Genomic DNA, 20,374 nt, shown 5'->3' on the forward strand with positions numbered 1-20,374 from the left:
CTCCATGGCCTGTGCTCCAGGTCCTGCCTCCAGGTTCCTGCCCTGAGTTCCTACCTTGGGCTCCCTGATGAACCTGGGAGATGTAAGCTGAATAAACCCTTTCCTCCCCAAGTTGGTACGGGTCAGAGTATTTTGTCACAGCAATGGAGAAACAAACTAAGACACCTATTTTAAAAATGTTAATTATCTAAAAACAAAAGCCTAGACTATTTTGAGGGTCAAATGAAGGGACTGAAGGTTGGAGGCCTGTGGTTTCTCCAGCACGCTGTCTGTGCACCTTGGTTGAAGTCTCTAGCAATTCCTTGCTGTGGGATGCTAAGTGAGTTACTGAACCCTGTCCCTGAACTTGGTTTCTTCATCAGTGAAAGGGGAACAACCGTACTCCAGCCTCTTGGGCTGTTTCATAGGTCACAGTCCCTGGGCGCAGTGCACAACACACACTTGCTCCTTGCCATTCTCACCAAAGCCTGCTTTACCTGCAATTTTCAGGACCTGAACTCTTAACTTCAGACCTGCTGCAACTTCAGTTGAATCACTTTCCCTGCCTGGGCCTCTGTCACTGTCTGAAGAGGAGCTAGTATCTTGCCAAATAAGTTCTGAAATCTCTGCTTACCTTGGCAATGGTGTTCTAAAAGTCTGTGGCTTCTAGATGGGGGTGAGGGGGGTGGGGGTGTGTACCTCTCATGTTTGGGCAGAGATAAGGGATGGCTCTGCAATGTCTGTCTTCCTCACCTCCTAGGCCTAAAACTCCACTCCACTCCTGCAGACACCCTGTGGCGCCATGACACCGTTGCCTTCTCCAACCCCCTTTTAAACACATATACACTCCAGGATCAGATTACTAGCTGTTTGAAGTCAGTGTCTCTATTCCACTGGAATCCCGCCCCCAACCCCAAAACTTGAATCGCACAGCAAACACTTTCAAAATACTTATGTGAATGATTACAGTCCAGTCCTTGCTCAAATCCCATCCTCCCAGTTGATGTTTTCATTTGTCTTCCAATGAATCTCAGGCTCAGTCTAGTGACTCACAGTGACTGGACTCTAAGTCCAAAAGCCACATCAGGCTGCTGCCGTCTGCACTAGGCCGGGCTGTCGGCTCTCTGATGGTTCCCGGCCTGGTATCAAGAGTCCTGGGCTCTAAGGGCAGGGAGGGGACGTTGGAGGAGGAGGTCCAGGTTGGTGCCTTTGACTGGAGTAGTAAAAAGAGCATAGCTATTTGTGTGTGTGTGTGTGTGTGTGTGTACGTATGTGTACACGTACCCCTAGTGTCATTCCTCAGGTACCTTCCACCTTTTAAAATAGTTATTTGGTATGTGCACTCACATGCACATACCACAGCATGAATGTGGAGGCCAAGCACAACTTGCAAGAGTTCAGATCTCTTCTTCCATCATGTAGAACTCAGGTCTCCAGGCTTGGTGGCAGGTACACTTTTCACCTTTCAGAGACAAGGTCTCTCATTAGCCTGGAACTTTGCCACATAGGCTAGTCTAGCTGGCCAGCAAGGTGCAGGGATCCATCTGTCTCTACCCTCCCATCTTACTGTCACTAGGATTACAGGAACCCACCTGGGATTTTATGTGGGTTCTAGGGTTAACATAGGTCCTGACATTTGTGAGACAAGCACTTTACTGACAGCCATCTCCTCAGCACTCTTCTATATTTCCAAACCCTTCTTCCCTATCTGTAGCTCTTACAGTGTGAACTAAAATCAAGGCAATGCTAGGGTGTGATGACCACAGACGGCTCCTCTCACATATATTTTTTTGTCTTTTTGAGACAGGGTCTCCCTGCTGGCCTGGAAGTTGCTACGTAGACCAGGGTGGCCTTGAGCTCACAAAGATCCGCCTGCCTCTACCTCCCAAGTACTGGGATTAAAGCGTGCACCACCATGCCCAGCTAGAGTACTTTCTATTCCTATCTTTCACCCTCTCCTGCCTCTCCCAACCCATGCTATAGGGAATATTTTTCTCCTTGCATAGGGGAAAAAAATAGGCTGACACAGCTAGACACAGGGGCAGGGTCTGCCTGTATTCTGTTCTCAAAATGCAGAGCTAAGCTGGGGCTATAGCTCAGTTGGTAGAGTGCTTTCCCAGCATGCACGAAGCCCTGGGTTTGAGACTCAGTACCTTATAAACTGGGTTGATGTCTTTTCTTGCAATCCCAGAACTTGAAAGATGGAGGCAGGAAGATCACTTTAGTGTTATCCTCAACTAAATAAAGAATTTGAGGTCAACCTGGGATATATGAGACCCTGCCTTCCCCCAAAAAGGCAAGTCCATCTGGTTAAACAGGGAAGGAATGGGTTGGGATAAAAAGGACCAGGCAATTTCTTTATCTGTTTATGAGAAAAAGAAAACTACATTTGGGTGAGCGGCAGGTACACGGATGGAGTGACTGGTGGTACATCCCTGTCCCTGTCCCCCAGGCATTATTGGTTTATCATGCTTTCCTACCAGCTTGCCTTTAAGTCCAAAGACCCATCCTTTTTCTAGAAGGGCCATGCCCATCCCCAGAAGGCCGTTTCCTATCTCCCAAGTTCCTACAAACTGGTACTGGCTTGCCTCCACCCATAGGGTCCCATGTCATGAATGCAGGCTTGTCTACATGACTGGGTTGCTGACTCCCAAGCAGAGGGTATGGCACTCGGCACTTGCTCCATGCAGGGGCCAGGACTCTTGCTCTACCTGGGAGAGGGCTCTGTCTTTGCCAGTCTGCTGTCTGCCTGGAGTCTCTCCCTACTTTCTCCCATCTCAGGGTGCCCCTAGTTGGGAAAAGAGGCCCCGAGGTTCCTCCCATGCAGCTTAGGATGGAGTACACTGGGTGTCTAGTAAGAGGCTGAAGCTCAGGAGGTCAGTTGATTTGCCCAGGGCCTGCAGCTGATAGTGGCTGAAGCCAAGCTTTCTCTTCATTCTGGGGGGTGCCAGGGAGTGGCACTCACTCAGGTGGGTGACAGGGACTTTCTTCTTTCTGAACAGGTCTGGTGGCAGCCTTCAAGGTTGCCACACCATATTCCCTGTACGTGTGTCCTGAGGGGCAGAACGTCACCCTCACCTGCAGGATCCTGGACCCTGTGTCTAAAGGGCATGACGTGACCTTCTATAAGACATGGTTCCTCAGCTCGAGAGGTGAGGTTCAAGTGTGCAAAGAACGCAGGCCCATTCGCAACCTCACGTTCCAGAACCTTCATCTGCACCATGGAAGCCACCAGGCTGCCAACACCAGCCAGGACCTGGCCCATACCCACGGCCTGGAATCAACATCCGACCACCATGGCAACTTCTCCATCATCATGCGCAACTTGACCCTGCAGGACAGCGGCCTCTACTGCTGTCTGGTGGTGGAAATCAAGCACCACCACTCGGAGCACCGGGTCCAGGGGTCCATTGAGCTGCAGGTGCAGACAGGTGACGTGTCCTTCACAGTTGGCCATGGAGGAGAGTGGGTGGGTCTGTGTATCTGCCACATATGTGAGGGTGTACAGGTGACATGGCACTCAGGGCATGTGTGTGGGAGAAGAGGTGGGTGCATGTATGTGTAGACATATGATTATCTTTTATGATGGAGAGGTAGGGCATATGTCCTCTGTTGGTGACAGAGGGACTTTTTCCTATGAAAGGGTATTGGACTGGAGGTGTATCACTGCTCATGAGGCGATGCAGGCAATAGTGAGACTGACTTATGTCCTGAATTTGAGCTGGTGAATGGCTATAATGCGTGTGTGTGTGTGTATGTATCTGTGTGTCTATCCAGCTGAGAATGAAGGACTGGACTGGACAGAGGTGTAGGTGCCAGCAAGTACCGATTTCCCTCTGGGGGATGGTATGAGACTAGCTGGGGTGTTGAGGGGTGTGTTTGTGTGCTTATGTATGCGTGCACATGTGCAGGCTCCACTAGTCCAGTCCTGCCAGGCAGGCACTAGCAAGTGTTCCTGTGGCAGGAGGTGGGGCACTAACCTGGCCAAGCGTCTTCAACTTTCTGGGCCCAACACTCACCTAACAGCCCCCTCTTTGCTCCCACAGGCAAAGATGCACCATCCAAATGTATCGCGTACCAGTCCTCCAAGCAGGACAGTAACAGTAAGAACCACCTTCTTTCTTACCCCTCTGGGAACTCTGTTCTTTCAGTCCTTACCCTTGGCCCAGATCCTGTTCTGGACCCTCACCTCACATACCTGTGGACCCCTGTTCCCCTTCTGCTGGTCCCATCCCCCTATTTCCAGAAGCCGGCACTCCTGCCACTGCTCCTTCTGTAACACAGGCATCCTTCTCCTCACTTTACAGAGTGGAAATTGAGGTACAGACCCACACAGCCCAGCAGCACAGCTGGGACTTGACTGTAGGTCCACCCAGCTGTATTTGCAGCCCTCTTGGGGAAGGAAACTGGATGTACACAACTCTGGGTGGCTGTCAGCCCTGGTGCTTGTCAAGAGAGAGGCCCTGAGGGTGGGTGAGAGGGCTCTGCTCACAGAGAAGTTGGGTGAGAACGCACAGCGCCTGGAGATAAAAGGCAAGAGGACATGTCTTCTAAGAAGAGAGGACCTTGGTTTATAGGCTTGCCAGGCATCCAGCGTGGCCAACCCCTGCCTAGGCCCTGGAGAGGCAGAAGGGAAGACTATGACCTTGGCCTCCAGCAGGACACACAGGAGGGTCTGAGCGAGAATGAGGACAGCTGAACCACAGCCCCCAGCCGAGCCCCAATTCAAAGCCACGGTTGACTTTTTACTCAAACTACTCATATTTTCACAACCAAGTCACATGCATAATTGAACATGAATAGGTATGGCATGCAGACGCTTTTGATTCAAGCTCCTCTAACCCCACACACTGTTGAGCTCGAGTGTCCCCTCTGTACCAAGCCATGGTGCTACCCTCAGTTCCCCTCTAAGTGGCCCCTTCCTTCCCACAAAGCAGCTCACACTCTGTGTACACGTGTGTGTGTGTGCAGGATGCAGTGATGGGGGCATGGGCGATGCTCACTTCCCCATGGGTGCTTCACTCTGAGCAATCACCCTGGCCCTGCTTCTTCCTCAAGGAGCTGCCACCAAGCTGCAAGGCCTTTGCAAACTGCTACCTTCACTACCGCCTGAATGTTATGCGTAGGGAACCTGAGGCTCAGACAGATCTCCCATACTCAGAGTCTGGAGGGAGTATGTCAGAGTGCACCCTGACCATAGATCAGCCTTCCCCTGAATCAACAGGATTTTCCTTTCTTTCCCTCTTTCCCTCCCTCCTTCCCTCCCTCCCTCCCTTTCTGAGACAGAGTCTCACTATATGACCCTGGCTGGCCTGGCACTTTCTATGTAGACCAGGCTGATCTCAAACTTGCAGTGAGCTTCCTTCCTCTGCCTCTCAAATGCTGGGATCACAGGTGTGAACCACCACACCCGGCTTCAACAGAACTTCATGAAAAGCCGTATGCTATGCTTTCAGTGTGTGGGGAAGAAGATGCAAGATGGTAAGAGGGACAGTGTTGGAGAGATAAGGTGTGAAATGGAGAGGCTGAGGAGTTGGGGGTGTTTTCTGCTCCTGAGACTCTAGAGAAGAAACCCAGGGTGAGGAGAAAGTCTTGAACTCCAGGGTGGTCAGGCTTTCTTTTGCCACGTATTTCTGCCTTTGGGTTTTGAAATTTTCAACCCTCTCCAATTCTGGGGTGCTAAGAAGGCTCTTTCTGGCTCTTGCTTCCATGAGAGCCACTGTCCAGTGAATGGGCTCACCAAGGGCCAAAAGGACACAATTGCTTCCACTGTAGCAGCTGAGGGCAAGGGAGGATGCTGATACAGCTCTGAAGTCCCCTTCCACACTCCTGGTTCCAACGGTCTAGACATGTGACAGTAAGCCAGAGTTGGTTTCCCACGTGAAGAAGCCTGGGTTTCCTTTGGGGGATGTGTGTGTGGACACTAGGTAGCACTCTCACTCTAGATGTCATTTCTCCACTGGGGAATAGGGACAGCTGTGCCCCTTTCCTCCTAGCAGCGGGGCACTTGTTATCTAAGGGGCTGCATCAGGGATGGGAAGTGTTCATGTCTCAGGCCCAGGGAGCTGAAAAGCAAGACAGCAGGAAGGGGGGCAGACTCTGCAGCAAGCAGAAGCAGAAGCAGTTCCAATGCCATGCAGTTGTGGCTTGTGTTACCTTTTTTTTTTTTTTTTTTTTGTTCTTTTTGAGACAGGGTCTCCCTGTAGCCCCAGCTGGCCTGGAATTCACTATGTAGACCGGACTGGCCTTGAACTCACAGAGATCTGCCTGCCTCTGCCTCCTGAGTGCTGGGATTAAAGGTGTGCGCCACCACACCAGGCTCGTGTTACCTCTTGATACACACTTTTAAGGCTAACATTCCAAGGCACCTCATCCATCTCTGCTGATTCGAGAGGGCAGGTAAATGGAAGCTGATGGTGGACATGGTCTAGTTTCTTAACACACTTCTAGAGCATTTGGTTGGTGACCCATGTCATTGCTAAGCAGGCTCTGGGGCTGGCCACTGAGTACTACTCTTAACTGTTGCTTACCTTTGGAAGGTTCAAAACCCAGCTCTTTCTCACACACAATTGCTCAGCCACAGCATGGTACTGGGTCTGTTAATGCTTCCAGACCAGGCCTCTCTGTTTTCTTTCTCTATTTCAATCTGAGTGGCTGGATGTTACCCTTGGGACAGGGCATGGAGAGTAGCTAGACTGTGAACTAGGTACAAGTCCAGGTGGGTTTCAGGTTTGGGGGGTACTGGGGCGAGGGGAAGGAGACTCTAGAGGTGTGAGCTGGCATTGGATTGCCAAGCAGCTGTGGGTTTCACCTGAGCTTAGGACGGGGGCAGGCAGTCGGTCTCTGTACCCTCTCCACCCCTAATGTAACAGGATGTGCCAGCTGCTTTCCTTAGCCTCCTCCTAATGTACCCACAGGGCACTTGGCAGGTCCTGGACACAGACAGATTGAACACACTGGGTCTTCCCATCCTACCTGACCTGTAAGAGCCAGGCACATGCCCTAGGGTGGCGTTGGCCACTATCTCTGCCAGTGCCTCATCATTTTCCCAGGAAGAGCCTGGCTCCAGATAGTGACTAAGCTCTCCCCCTCTCTCCAGTGTGTGCCAATCCAGGCTCTGAGCACACTTGGGGTGAGGGATGGGGAACTGCAGACAGTCAGGCTCTGTAGAGGTGCCCCAAGCCTCCAAGGACAGCCCTGTCCCCAACCTTAGCCTCAACACCCAGCTTGTAAGGAAACAGGCTCTGGCAATGAAACCAAATCCTCACCCCTTGAGACACTGCAGAGGACAGGATCTCCACCTGGGGACAACAGAGTCAGGCAGGAAGGAATGGCCTCCTAGGCAGGTTGTGAGCACCTGGCCAACCACACCAAGCGTTGCTTAGTAACCGCGGGACCAGAGAAGAGCACTTTTGTAGCCAGTTTCTCAGATATTGCCTGCAGTCAGGTCCTTTGATGGGGTTTAGGAATACTGAGTAGTATGAGTTACAGACTGTTTTTACTTTCAATATTCCACATTCAAATGCAGCCACGTTAAAATCTACAGGGAACCTGCTTTAATGTGGAACAGAACTTGCTTTGCAATTAGCCTAGCAACTGTTCCTATACCAATGGGTACTTCTAAAGTGCTTGCCTCCTGCATAACTGCCTGCAAGCCTGCTTCCACCTCCAGGTTGCTTAGCCATACAGTGAGATTTAAATGGTCTTTATTCCCAAATAAAGTACAGAGGTGACGTATAGGCCATGGCAAACCCTCCTCCCAGAACTCTCTGGGGCGAACCTGATCCTGTGACAAGGGATGCCAGCCATGATTTGGCAGAGGGAAGGGCTCAAATTGGGAAGGAAATGGGTTTACGCTGGTTGTGGTTCTGAGGGCTTGTCTGTTCCCAGCTAAACTCCTGAAGTCAGCAGATGGACTGAAATAAACCAAGTCCCCCATGCCGTGGGGATGGTGCAGCAGCTCAGCCCTTTCTTGAGTCAATTTCACAACAGTCTAGGAGAAAACATGCACAACAATGCTTCCTACACAATGCTTCCTGGCTCAGCACTTTGATGCTAGGTGCTTATGTCCAGATACACTGCTGGGTGAACAGAAAATCAAGCCCAGTAGGGTCCTTGCTTTGGAATGAGGACTGTGGAAAATGGAAGCAATGTCTCTGCCAGTCAGGGATGTTTTCATCAATTTGGGACAAGCTGTGATACAGCCTTGAGCTGAATAATGTGGGTCTGTATAGACAGAGAGATGGCCAAACTGCATTTGGTGGGGAACAGCATTGCCTTGTGATCTGGTAAGACAAGAGCAGATCGAGACAGATGAGGATTGTGGGCAGTGAGGGGCCCAGGTTGAGGAGAAGGGAGAGACTTTTGAGTTGTTTTTGGTGCATGTCATTCCTGTGTGTGCACATCTGTACATGCGCATGCAGAGGTCAAAGTTGACAATGGGTGTCTTCCTTAATTGTTTTCCATATAATTTTTTGAGACAGGATCTCTCACTAAACCTAGAACTCACAGGTCAGGCTATATTGACTGGCCAATGAACTGCAGGGCTCTTACTGTCTACCCTGCTTCAGTACTGAGGTTACAGGAGCATGAAGCCACACTGGCTTTTTACGTGGGTGCTGGGGATTGGAAGTCAGGTCCCCATGCTTGCACAGCACGCTACTGGCTGAGTCATTTCCGCAGCCCCTTGAATTTTTTTTTAAACTGGTACCTTTGTTTTTGGTCATTTAAAAATGTCAGATAGAGCTGGGTGTGATGGTACACGCCTTTAATCCCAACACTTGGGAGGCAAAGGCAAGCAGATCTCTGGAGTTCAAGGCTAGCTTGATCTACATAGGGAGGTCCAGGCCATCTAGGGCTACAGGGAGACCCTGTCCCCCCACAAAAAAGTCAGACAAAGTTTATATTTCTCTATTTTTTTTTTTCTGGTGCTGGAAATGGAACTCAGGAGCTTATGCATGCTTGTCAAGAGCTCTACTACTGAGGCACAGCCCTTCCTTTATTACTGCGTGTTTTATTCTAATATAACTGGTGAATGAGATGAAGAGGCAGGGCTTCCAGGCGCTTCACCCTAGAGCTCAAGGATCTGGGATATTTTGTTTTCATTATTTTGTTTTCATGATCCCATATATCATCACATCCATTTTTAAATGCACAGTTCAATAGTATGTGATGGAATTATATCCTTACTGTTGTATAACAGTCACATTCTAAAATGTTTCCATTATTTGGGCTTATTTATTTTATGTGCATAAGTATTTTGCCTGCATGGATGTAAGTGTACCTGTGTCATGCAATGCCTGCAGAGGCCAGAAAAGGGCATCAGATCCCCTGGCATTGGAGTTAGAGATAGTTGTTACCCACCACAAAGGTGTTGGGACTGGAGCCCTAGTCTTCTGTAAGCGCAGCCTGTGCTCTTAACTGCTGAGCCATCTCTCTAGCCCACTTGGGCTCCTTTTGACCTTGAACTCTGGCATGTGATTTGTAAAGGTCCCTTTAGAGGACAACCTGAGGCTCAGGGTGGTACAGCTCTTCCTTGAGGGTAGGATGAGTGAGGGGTTTGTTCTCTTTTCTTTGGAGCTTCCTTGGCTCAGCTGTGACAGGCCTTGCTTCCCTGTGCTCTGGACCCATGGGGTGGGGAGGGCGTAGGGCTATCTCGGCAGAAGTCACTGAGGGTTTGGCTATGGGACCTCGCTGCCTGGCCCCTCCCTTCCTGGTCCTCGGTTTTCCTTTGGGAGGGAGTGGTGGGAAAGGGTTCCTCATGTCAGCTGCCTTGTGTCCTTGCAGATATCACAGCTGCAGCCCTGGCCACGGGTGCCTGCATCGTGGGCATCCTCTGCCTCCCACTCATCCTCCTGCTGGTCTATAAACAAAGGCAGATGGCCTCCCACCGCCGTAAGTATGCTAGGGGTGTTTCCTGATTCTGAGGCCAGTGGAACATGAGGGCTGCATCCCTGCAAAGAGCTGAAAGGAGGCAACCGAGGGAACCCAGGTGTACCCCTTCTGCAACCTGATGCCTGCCAGCTGAGTCAGTCCCCAGGCAGAGCTGGCTTGGCATTCTCTAGGAAGTTACCATCAAATGAGTGGTTAATCACACGGAGTGGTAGGACTAACTCAAACTGGTTTAAAAGGATGTGGCTACTTAGAGATTCCTTGGGGACCTGCTTGAACGATGGGTGGGTTTATTTTGTAAGGGCTGGGCCAAAAAATGATTTTTGGAATGTCAGAAATAGCAGAGGTCTTAGCGATGACTTAGCTTGCCCCCTTCCTTTCCATAGAGGAAAGCCTAGGGTCAGTGAATTAAACGACTAACCAAATATCACACGACTTAGTGAGCACAGAGTTGAGGCTTAATCTCAGAGCTTTCTACCTGGCTCTTTCCAAGGAGTGTCATTCTACCATGTAACAAAAATACTTGCACTTGAGCACCAAACCAACAATCCCTAAGTGGAAGGACAGCTCTCCTGGACATTCTGCCAAATTGTCACATATCTTACCTCATGTAGTGACCACAACAACCCCAATGGGTAACACTGTTGTCTTCACTGTACAGATGGGCAAACTGAGGCTCAGGGAGGTTCTGTGACTCGCCTAAGGAACCACACTACAAATAAGTGGTGGAGCTAGGCTTCAAGTTCATGACCACAAACACCTGTCACACCTCCTTCTGGGTGACAGTCCCCTTTGTCTTCCCCAGGCCCTGCCTGTGAGCCTTGATCAGCCTTCATCCTCTGAGGGGTAGGAGTGGGGGTAGGGAGCTCTGCTCTTACAGCTCCTCCCCAGCCTCTTCCCTCTGCCTGGCAGCAGAAATTTCCTGAAGGAAGACTATTGTTACCAGGTCACCAGATTTCCTCTGCCTTCCCCTCCACCCCCAATCAACCTGCCATCTCTCTCTGTCCTCTTTCCTAGAGGCCCAGCCTGGAACTGCACAGTGGGCCACTGAGGGCCACCTCCCCCTTCCTCTCAGATTGCTCCCTGCTGTCACAACCTTGTTACAGCCTGCCCACAGGCATCCCAGAAGGGGCAGGGCTGGGCACGTGATGGGTTAGAGAGGAGGAACCTGGGGTTACACAGGGGACAGAAATGGCTTGCAAAGCTGCCAGGAGCTGCTGCTCTTCTGTGAGGCGGGGGAAGGGACAGGGAGACACCCAGCTAGGCTGGGTTCCGGATACTGAGGTGCTTTCTGCTTTCTGTCCCCTTTGGCCAGACCACAGCCCTGCCTTGTCATGTGGTCAGAACAGGGAACAAGAACTAGGAAACAAACCCATTCTGGGTGGAGACTGCTGAGTGTGTGGAGAGGGGTTGCGCTCAACCCTTGTTGGGCCCCACTTTTCTTGCAGAGTCTCTACAGGGTCCCCATTTTGCTAGAGGGAAGTATTGGGATGGAGATGGTTAGAGAAAGAAAAACCCGAGGTGTGTGTGTATATATTGAGTAGGGAGGCCAGAATGCTGTTTGGGATCCTGAAGACACAGAGGCCCCCAGTTCACCTAGTCCACGTACCTTCAGTCTAAGTGCTGGTTCTAGACTTCCCGTCTGCCCCAGGAAAGCACACGACCTGGACTTAGAGAACTCTGAGGTGACAGTAAGCTAGCTGAGGGTGTACTGAATGCCTCCCCTGTGAAGCGTTCTGTCCTGTAGCCTGTCCTGAAAGGGTGTCCTATGTGCCACAAGAAGGGAGCAAGAATTTATCTTCTAAATAGCCATACTTTTGAGTCTCTTCCCTACCTCCAAATGATAAAGTCTAAAATCTTGTCCTATGACTTGTGACTTAGTGGCAGAGATTCAAGGTGTCAGAGGGTTGATGAGAGGGAGTGAATGTCAAAGGAGAGTGAGTTGAGCTTGAAGATCACTGCTCCATGTAGACTCTAAGCAGAAACTGGTAGGATGACACAAGGTGCACAGCACACTCTGGGAAGAAAGCTCCCAGGCCCTAGTCTGTGATGCTCAGGAATAAGCCATGCTTAGGATGAAAGGAAAAGAAAAGGTGCTCAGTGTTCCCAATCCTAAAGCGGAGATCAACGTCCTTCCACCAGAGGTAGGTGGGGACCATGAGCTTCGCCCATGAGGCCTGACATAGTCTCTCTGTAAACAGAAACCAGGAGGCTAGATTTCAGGAACTTTTGTGCAACTTCCCTGTGTTTGTCAGTAGTAACACCCCTCCCTGAGCCTGTTTCCCCATAGAAGGGCTGGGGGAGCTGCAAAAGGGAAGTTGGGGGCTCCTGTATCTGGATGATGGCCAATTTTGGGGGATCCCAAGAATGGGGTGAGGTGACAGCAGCTTGGGTGGGATGAGAAAGTGGGTAGAACGGCTGGGAAGTGGTGGGGCTCCTGGGAACATGTCACCACTGTTAAGGAATGTGGAGACTCAGGGAAGGAAGCCAACCTTGAACTATCTACCTAGGAAATCATGGCTGAAGACCAGACTGGGGCAAATAGGAAGCCACAATTAGCACATGTAGTCAGTTAGCACACTGTATATAGTAGGGTATATAGTACAAGCCTGGGAGCAGACACTGCACCACACATGGAAAACCACAGATTGAGTTTCACTTATCCACAAAGTTGGCCACTCCTTGGGCACACCTACTGGCATATACATGGAACAGTACCCTTGGACCTCCTCAGGGAACACAGTGGGCTCCTGGGCTGGACAGACCCCTCCCTGGGCATGTTCCAGGGACAGTAGGGTGGGTATCCGGGGAAGCTTTTCTGCCTGTGACCAGCTTCTTTTCTATCTCTCTGTAGGTGCCCAGGAGTTGGTGAGGATGGACAGGTAAGACCCATAGTAACCTCCAGAAACTTCCCAGAACAGTTGTTAGGAGGGGATGTTTCTATGTGGTGTAGGGCCCCTGTTTGGCATATGACACAGCTGGCTAGAAATACAACTGTATCTGCTGCTGGGTCTGGCACACCTGTGCCCGTTGGTTGCTCTCACAGTGCCCTCAGGCAGCAGACAGGACCCTAATGCTGTTCAGAGGTATTTCGTGGGCACCTTTGGGCCTCAGACGTTAGCTGAGGGGAGGGGTAGAAGTAGCTAACTGGGGCAGACACTGAAACACTGAGAGGAAGCCAGTGGCCCAGGCCCAGGGTCATGCATGGAAAGTGGTCAGGGTGAACAGACAGGAGCCAGCCACTGGTGGCCCTGGGCAGGCAGCTGGTCAGAAATGGGTAGGTCGGGGAGTGCTGTCTGTGCTTAGGGTAGCCCTGCATCCTGGCCTGGATGGACTCGGAAACAAACCACCTTTAAGAGCTTGGTCCCTGTCCTATCATGTGTATTTGAAGGAGACAGCTTCTGAGGCAGGTCAAAGGAAGTCCTAGCAGTGATCCCATTAGAACGTCAGAGTTGGAAGGGCTTTCACAGGTTGCCCTGCTGGGAAGGGAAGAGAAGAGGGAGGCAGGGACAGAAGAAGCCACTGTGTATTGATCCTTGTCAATTCTGCTTCCTCAGCAGCAACACCCATGGAATAGAAAACCCAGGCTTTGATGCCTCTCAACCCTACCAGGGGATGTCTGAGGCCAAGACCAGGCCCCCACTGTCCTATGTGGCCCAGCGGCAACCTTCTGAGTCAGGGAGGCACCTGCTTTCTGAGCCTGGCACACCTCTGTCTCCTCCGGGTCCTGGGGAAGTCTTCTTCCCATCCCTGGGTGAGTGTCCTTGACTTTACAGCATCCTGACTGGTAAATGTCTGGATCCCAACCTCTGTGAGAACTCTGGCATAGAGCTGAGGGAAAGGACACAGCGCCCCACTCCATTCATTTTGCCTTTCCTTTCTTTTACAGATCCAGTCCCTGACTCTCCAAACTCTGAGTTCATCTAGACCAGCTGAGAGACCATGGGCAGTTAGTGCCTGGGCTTGGGGCTGGTACTTTTGACCTAGGGCTGGCCCTTGAAGTAGACCTTTTGGCCTTGGCCCTGGCCCCAGCCCCTTCTCTCCTGCTCTGAGCCTAGACCCTCCCCCCACCACCACTGGATGTTACGTGGGTGGGAAAGGAGAAGATGCTGGATTGCTCATCTCTGTGCTCAAGATGTTAGAACACTGGGTCCTTTCTAGAGACCTGACTTTACCAGCCACAGATGCCAAATGATCTATCCCAAGAAGGTCCTAGAATGTCCAGCGTGGCAGCAATCTTTCTCCCTGGGACCTGGCACCCCAGATAGGATGAGGTGGGCACCTTGCCATCCTCCCAGGCAAGAGACACAAGATGTGGGAGACTCCTGCCCACTGTGGGTGTGTGGCTGGCTTGCTGTGTCACCCATGACTGTTCCTCTATTGGTCTCCCTCTGTTCTCTGAGCTCTGGATCTCAGTTTGCCTGTCCCCTATCCTTCCAGGAACTTCAGCTGCCTTCTGCCAGCAATCTGAGGGCTTGTCAACAGTTTAATCGAATCTGGGGCTCTCATTGCCTGCATGGTGGTCCCCAGAGTTCAATGGCCAGAGGCTCTGAAACAGGAAGTACGTGCTCAGTCCAGAGGCCACTGTGAGCCCATTCTTTCCTGTCCTTACCACCCACTGATCCCACTGCTCGGTGGGCAGCAGCAAAGGTGACCCCATAATACCCTGTCTGTACTGGGCAACGAGTGTGAAAGGGGTGCTAATAAAGACCCCGTGGGGCGACAGCTGCAAACTGTGAGTGGGTTGGAGGCACTGGTTTGAAAAGCCTGGTGTGTAGCAGGCCTGGAGCCTGGGGAGGCTTCCTCTCCTAACTTTTGATCTTCTGGGCCTCACCTCACAGTGAACCAGTAGCACAGAGAAAAAGCCTGTTTTGCTCTTATGCTACGCTTGGCTCCCGTCTCCAGGGTCTGGCCATGACCTGGGCATGCAAGGGGAATCCTTCATAGAAAATTTTAAAGCATGGAAAGAAAGGGCCATCTCTTCGGGGGGCGGGGGTAGAAACAGGGCAAATGGTGTCTGAGAGTGAAGAGGGGTGAGGCTGGGTAAACCAGCCTTCAGGCTCCGCCATGAAAGGAGCCCTGGCACTTAGAGAGCAAACTGTCCAATGCAGGAGCACTTGTCTTCCCTCAGCCTCCACTGGCTGTGTTGAGTTGAGCCTGGGTGAGGCAGCCTGGACTGTGACTCAGACTCAGGCCCTGTGGGCAGAGAGAAACCTACCCAGTGCCTGGGGATGTCTGGGTAGGGGTAGAAGGAAGAGTTGCTCTGGGCAACTCTGTGGCAGTAAGCCACCTGCTGGGAGCCTAGTCAAGTTGCTTGGTGATGCCTAAGGCCACCTGCTGTGCCTGGGGCTTGGGATGCTAGAGGCCTTGAGGAAAGAGCAAAAAGAAGGCTTGAATCATCACAGGGATATTCAAGTGGAGGCCTGACTCCTGCTTTGTCCCCAGGGTCTTCCATCTGCTAACATGGACCCTCTACAGTTACAGAGACTGTGCTGTCCTTAATAACTCTCAGGGCAGCAGGCCGGAGTAGGGAAGTGCTAGGTGTTTTGTGGCAGGGCTGCGCTCCCCTAGGGTCAAAGGACAAACCCACAGACCAGACTCAGGAAGACTGTGGCCTGTCCCTTAGAGAGAATGGCTTGTCTCTAGCCCTCCCCTCCTCGGCTTTGGACCTCGATGCTTTGAGACAACTTCTAAGAATTTGACCTTCAGACCCCTGCTTTGCTGCTGCTGAGTGGAAAGGGGAGGAGGCCCCCAGCGGAACAGCTGCCACTTCCTCCTGCTTCTCTTGACTCTCTTCTCTCTGGACTCTACAAGTGAAGGCATGTCAGCTTCGTGGTTTCCTGTTTTCAGCGAAATTTTGGTGTGCTCCAGGCTCCATCTCTATCCATGATGGGGGCCCTGTTGCCTTTCTGCTGCTGGGGGGTGGAGGGTGGGATGGGATGGAGGTGCTCCCAGTTGCTAGCTCTGGGGACAAGAACTTGGGGAATGAGACACAGAGGGGAGCTGAACTTCCAGAAGGTGGCAGGACCCCTGGGGCCTGGCAGGCATTGAGTGCCGTATTGGATTCTTGGCATTGCAAAGGCCCTGGGAGGGAAGTCTATACTTTGAGGGGCTAATTTATCCTTAAAAGATCCATCAGAAGTTGGGGGTGCTTCATCTATCTCTGGAGGTTCACAATACAGTTCTTCCAGTAGCTGGGATTGGAGGCGCCATTAGGAAAGGTTTCTGATGTAGCAGGGGTTTCTGGTAGCCGCTGGGGGTCAAGCAGGCTCTGTTGGAGAACTGCAGAATCTCTGGGACTGGCTTCTCAAAAGACCAGCTCTGGGGCTGCCCTCACTCCTGTCTGGCCAGGACTTTGCCTGAACATATAGCATTTAAAACCCTAGGCAGAGTGACACCTTCTTCAGGGGGTGTCACCTGGAGGAAGGACTCTGAGGAGGCAGAGAGGGTGGAGTCTGCAGAGGGTCTGTCACCCCTATCAACCTTGGCACTGCCAGGGCGCTACGTGGATGTCAGCTGAAGGTTGAACTAAGATTTGCTCAGGGAACTGCAATAGTCGAAAGAGGAACTGGGGGTGCCAGTCAGCATGGTGGGGGCAAAAGATTTTTGCAAATAAGACAGCTCAGCTGAACTCCCTGCCCTGCCTGCAGAGAGGTGAACCGTCTGGTGCATCCCCTGTGTATCCTCTACTTTGCATCGGCACTTTTCTTCCCCTTGGAGAATGTACATCATCACAACCACTCTGAGTCCTAGGAGATGGGGCCCAATAACAGTCTAAGCTGCTTGCAGAGCTAATAGCGGATACATAATCCTTGGGTAATTGGCTGAACCAGGACCTTCGGGTTCTACTCTGGGGACTGCCCATGTTAGGCCTCCCTGACTTCCTGCCCACTCTGGTCCTAGCAGCTTCATTTGAGTCTGATGGGATCTCCACAATGGCATTATTACCTTGAGCTTGTGAGGCTAGAGACTTCACAGTTCTGACCTATTGATGTGGCTTCCTGGAATATATAGTGAGAGGAATTCTGATGTAATAATATAGCTGAATGAGAAAGTGCTGAGCTTGATTAGCAATGCCTGCCTTGGGCACAGGAAAAGGAAGTGGCAGTATGCATGCCATGTCTTAATGTTTTGTTAAAATATGCTTCCCAAAAGACTTTAATGTGTGTTATTACTTGTTTGATACCCCTCCCCCTGCACATGTGCATGCATGTTGTGTATGTGTTAATGTGTGTGCATTGAAAGCCGGAGGTCAATGTTAGGTGTCTTTCTCCATTGCTATCCACCTCATTTTTTGAGACAGGGGAGCCTGGAGCTCACTGATTGGCTAGGCTGGGTGGCCAGCAAGCTCTGCAGATCTTCCTGTCTCTATCCCCAAGTGCTGGGGTTACATATGCATTCAGCCACGCCTGGCTTTTTTATGTGGGTACTGCGGATCTGAACTCAGGTCCTATGCTTGTGTGGCATACACTTTATCCACTGAGCCATCTCCCCAGCACCCTGAGAGTCTTTACTATCCCTATTTAATGCATAGGGAAATAAATGGTGGTTCTGAAAGGCTCGTGTTTTATCAAAACAAGTAGCTGGTGGGGCTAATGTGGGTCTCCTGACTCCCCGGCCCATGTCCCTTCACTTTATTGAACTGAAGAGCCTTCTAACACAGGACCTGGTGTAGCCCTCACATTGTACACCCCTGAGAGATGAACCTGGGCCTGTAATCCATGGTTCCAGCTTCCTCTACACCAGGAATGCTCTTAGACACACTCTGTCTGCTTTGGCCTTCTCGTAGGCCCAGAGAAATTCTGCTAATGTATAGCTTCTTCCATCAGCTCTAATCTCCCCTCTCCCAACCTGGTAACCACAAAGCCACAGGACTTCTGATAGATATGGTGGTCCATGCACCCCGCTTGCTTGCATTAGGGGCCAGGGAAGGAAGATACCCTCAGCTGACTGGTGAGTCTTGGGAGAAGCAGAAATTCCCCTCAAGAAGCTAAGTGAGCTATAAATTACTTAAAGCAAGGTAGAGGCAAGGGCCTGGGTACCTCATGCTAGGCTGGGGCAGGCTGGGAAAGGGAAAGCACAGGGAAAGTGCCAGGTTGGAGGCCAGAGTCAGAGCTAGGGGAAGTAGGGGGTGGGGTGGTCGCAGCAGCAGTAGCAGAGGCTAGCTTTAAGGAATGAGGTAAACTGCTTTGGCAGTGCTTCCAACCCATGGCCCACCATGGAGTCTCTGCCAGGGCCTGTGGATCAGAGTGGGTGCAGATTTTCTTCCCAGCAACTTGAGAAGCCCGGGTTTGTTGTCTGGGACTGTATTTCCTGCTGGCTGCCCGATTCATGTGTCAAGGAGGCCACTCTCTCTCTAATCTACCCTGCCAAGGTGCCTCAGGGCCATGGCTCAACCTCTGACCTCCCCATTGCCTTCCGCCCTTCCTCCCTGGACCCAGCCCTTCCTGATGCAGGGGCCCCCTGATGGTCAACTGGGAGTCCCCATAACTGAACTCCCTGCCTAGAGCTTGGAGCTAATAGAGCTATCAAGCAGTGCAATGACATCCCCTGGCCAAGTGGCAGGCCACTGTATGGCAGGCCTGGACCTGGCCCAGATGGCCATTGCAGCCTAGCTGTCCCTGGCCTGGGCAATACAGGCTGAGGGCTATGGTTAGGAATGTCTGCTCTGGGAAGCAAGAGGGTGTGGCCCAGGGAGGAAGGAAGAGGGGAGAGGCATGGACACGGGGACTTCTCTTGCCCTTGGAAACACACATGTGCATAACACACACACACACACACACACACACCACACACACACAAATCTAAATAAATCGATTTATAAACAAAAACAAAAAAGCCCCACCTATACTAGAAAGCCTCCTTGGCCCCAGCTCTGTGTTTTCAGCACTGGGTCATGTCACTCACAGAGTGTCAATTTTGCCCCATGTCTTTCCCTTGTAGGCTCTGAGAGTGGGTCTGGCCCTATCGGTCTCTGGCTTCCTAGCTTCTGGCATGGCCTTAGTGCTGTTTACTGAAGGAATGGATAACTTGTTCATGTCCTGCCCCCAGAAAGGCTGGTCCCATGCCAGTGCTGGTTATCTAGAAACCTGGTGGCACTCAGAGGCCGGGTGGGAACTGCCTTCCTGTCTCCATACCTTCCCAGTGACATCGGCCTGTGGCAGAGCAGGCCTGGCTCTGGCTGTCTCCTGTTTAACTCTATCCTTGGGGACTTAGGGGCTCATTGCCTAGAGGTGGGGGCTAGTGAGTAGAGGCAATCTTTCAATCTGTAGAGGTGTAAGACAGTCACATAGGCCCAGGCTACAGGCCTCCCTCCAGCTTGTCAGCTCTGCCTGTCTCCACTGGCTCAGTTAGGCCACAGGGAGGGCAGGGCACTTGGGAAGGCACTGGGACCCACCCTTGCCCTTGGCCCAGCTCCAATAGCTAGGGAGGGTGTGTAGCTTTGCCTGAGGCTGAATGTTGCCAGGGCTGATCCACTCAGATCACTGCTGGCTCTCACCTCTCTTCTGGCTGATGCCCAGGCCAGAACACAGATGCCCTTAGCTGTGCCCCAGGGCTGACAGGCAGACATAGCTCTCAAACCGTGTTCCTGAGGCCAGTATAGTTCTTCACTGAGGTGTCTCTTGTAATGTCAAATAAAAGGGTTGGAGCTTGGTTGATAGAGTGCTTGCCCAACATGCACAAAGCTTTGGGTTCAGTCTGCAGCACTGTGTAAACCAGGCATGGTGGTATATACTTGTAATCTCAGCATTTGGGAGGTGGAGGCAGGAGGATCAGAAGGTCATTTTCAACTACATAGTGACTCTGGGGCCAGCCTAGGATGCATGTGACTCTGTCTCAAAAACAAATGAATAATTAAATAAATAAAATAATAGAATGCTTCCTCCAACTCCAAGAAACAAGGAAACTCCCAAGAATGGAATTTTTTTCCATTTCATTTTTTTCCTCCTGTGACTCTGCCATTGGTACTCTGTATTATCTGTCTACAGAAAACACCAGTCTGACACAGCATATAGTTCCACCCACCCCTGATTCTGGTCACCTGAGGGTCTCTCCTGGACCCTAGGGAAAGGCAGAATTGGTGACAGAGGGATGGGGAGGGTGAGTGCTGTCCCCAACCCTCCCCTCTCCTAGGCATTGGTCCTCTTCCAGAGGCTGGGTTGTGATGTGGGACTATTATGGTCCCCAAGGGGCTGGGCTGGGTCTTTGCAGAGGCTCGGTCATTAGCTGGAATCTATGTAGAGAAAGATCTTCAGTGCTGTGGGAACTGTTTGGGAAGTGGGCATCATTCTGGCTGGGTAAATATGGCTACGGTATTTGCTCTTTCTCCAAGTCCCATGTTAGAGGGAACCACAATCAGACTGTGTGTCTAATGCTCAGGGTCTCAGAATATAATGGGTCCCTAGGACTGCTTCCCCGGGGAACTCTGTGACTGGGTGTTGTGTATTTGTGAAGTGTGCTATATCAATGTGGCTCCTCCTCCCCCCCCCGCCCTCCCTTCCTC

General features: G+C 51.5%; 2 protein-coding genes across 3 annotated transcripts in view; one reads left to right on the top strand and one right to left on the bottom strand.

Moving 5' to 3' along the window:
- The window catches only part of Vsir (V-set immunoregulatory receptor), a 27,570-nt gene extending 7,823 nt beyond the window's left edge, over positions 1-19,747 (top strand). Inside the window, exons 2-7 of one of the 2 annotated variants that reach the window (XM_008836646.2) lie at positions 2,982-3,410; positions 4,026-4,082; positions 9,766-9,873; positions 12,725-12,752; positions 13,431-13,624; positions 13,760-19,747. In XM_008836646.2, the coding sequence (XP_008834868.1) occupies positions 2,982-3,410; positions 4,026-4,082; positions 9,766-9,873; positions 12,725-12,752; positions 13,431-13,624; positions 13,760-13,797 (854 nt within the window). In that variant the 3' untranslated portion in view covers positions 13,798-19,747. Of the gene's footprint in view, positions 1-2,981; positions 3,411-4,025; positions 4,083-9,765; positions 9,874-12,724; positions 12,753-13,427; positions 13,625-13,759 lie in introns of both variants that reach the window. The other variant, XM_008836645.2, reaches the window with a different exon arrangement.
- The window catches only part of Cdh23 (cadherin related 23), a 426,621-nt gene that overhangs the window by 57,734 nt on the left and 348,513 nt on the right, over positions 1-20,374 (bottom strand). The window lies entirely within an intron of this gene.

The sequence above is a fragment of the Nannospalax galili genome, unplaced genomic scaffold (genome assembly GCF_000622305.1).
Source record: "Nannospalax galili isolate Female #2095 unplaced genomic scaffold, S.galili_v1.0 scaffold1437, whole genome shotgun sequence".
Classification (NCBI taxonomy): domain Eukaryota; kingdom Metazoa; phylum Chordata; class Mammalia; order Rodentia; family Spalacidae; genus Nannospalax; species Nannospalax galili.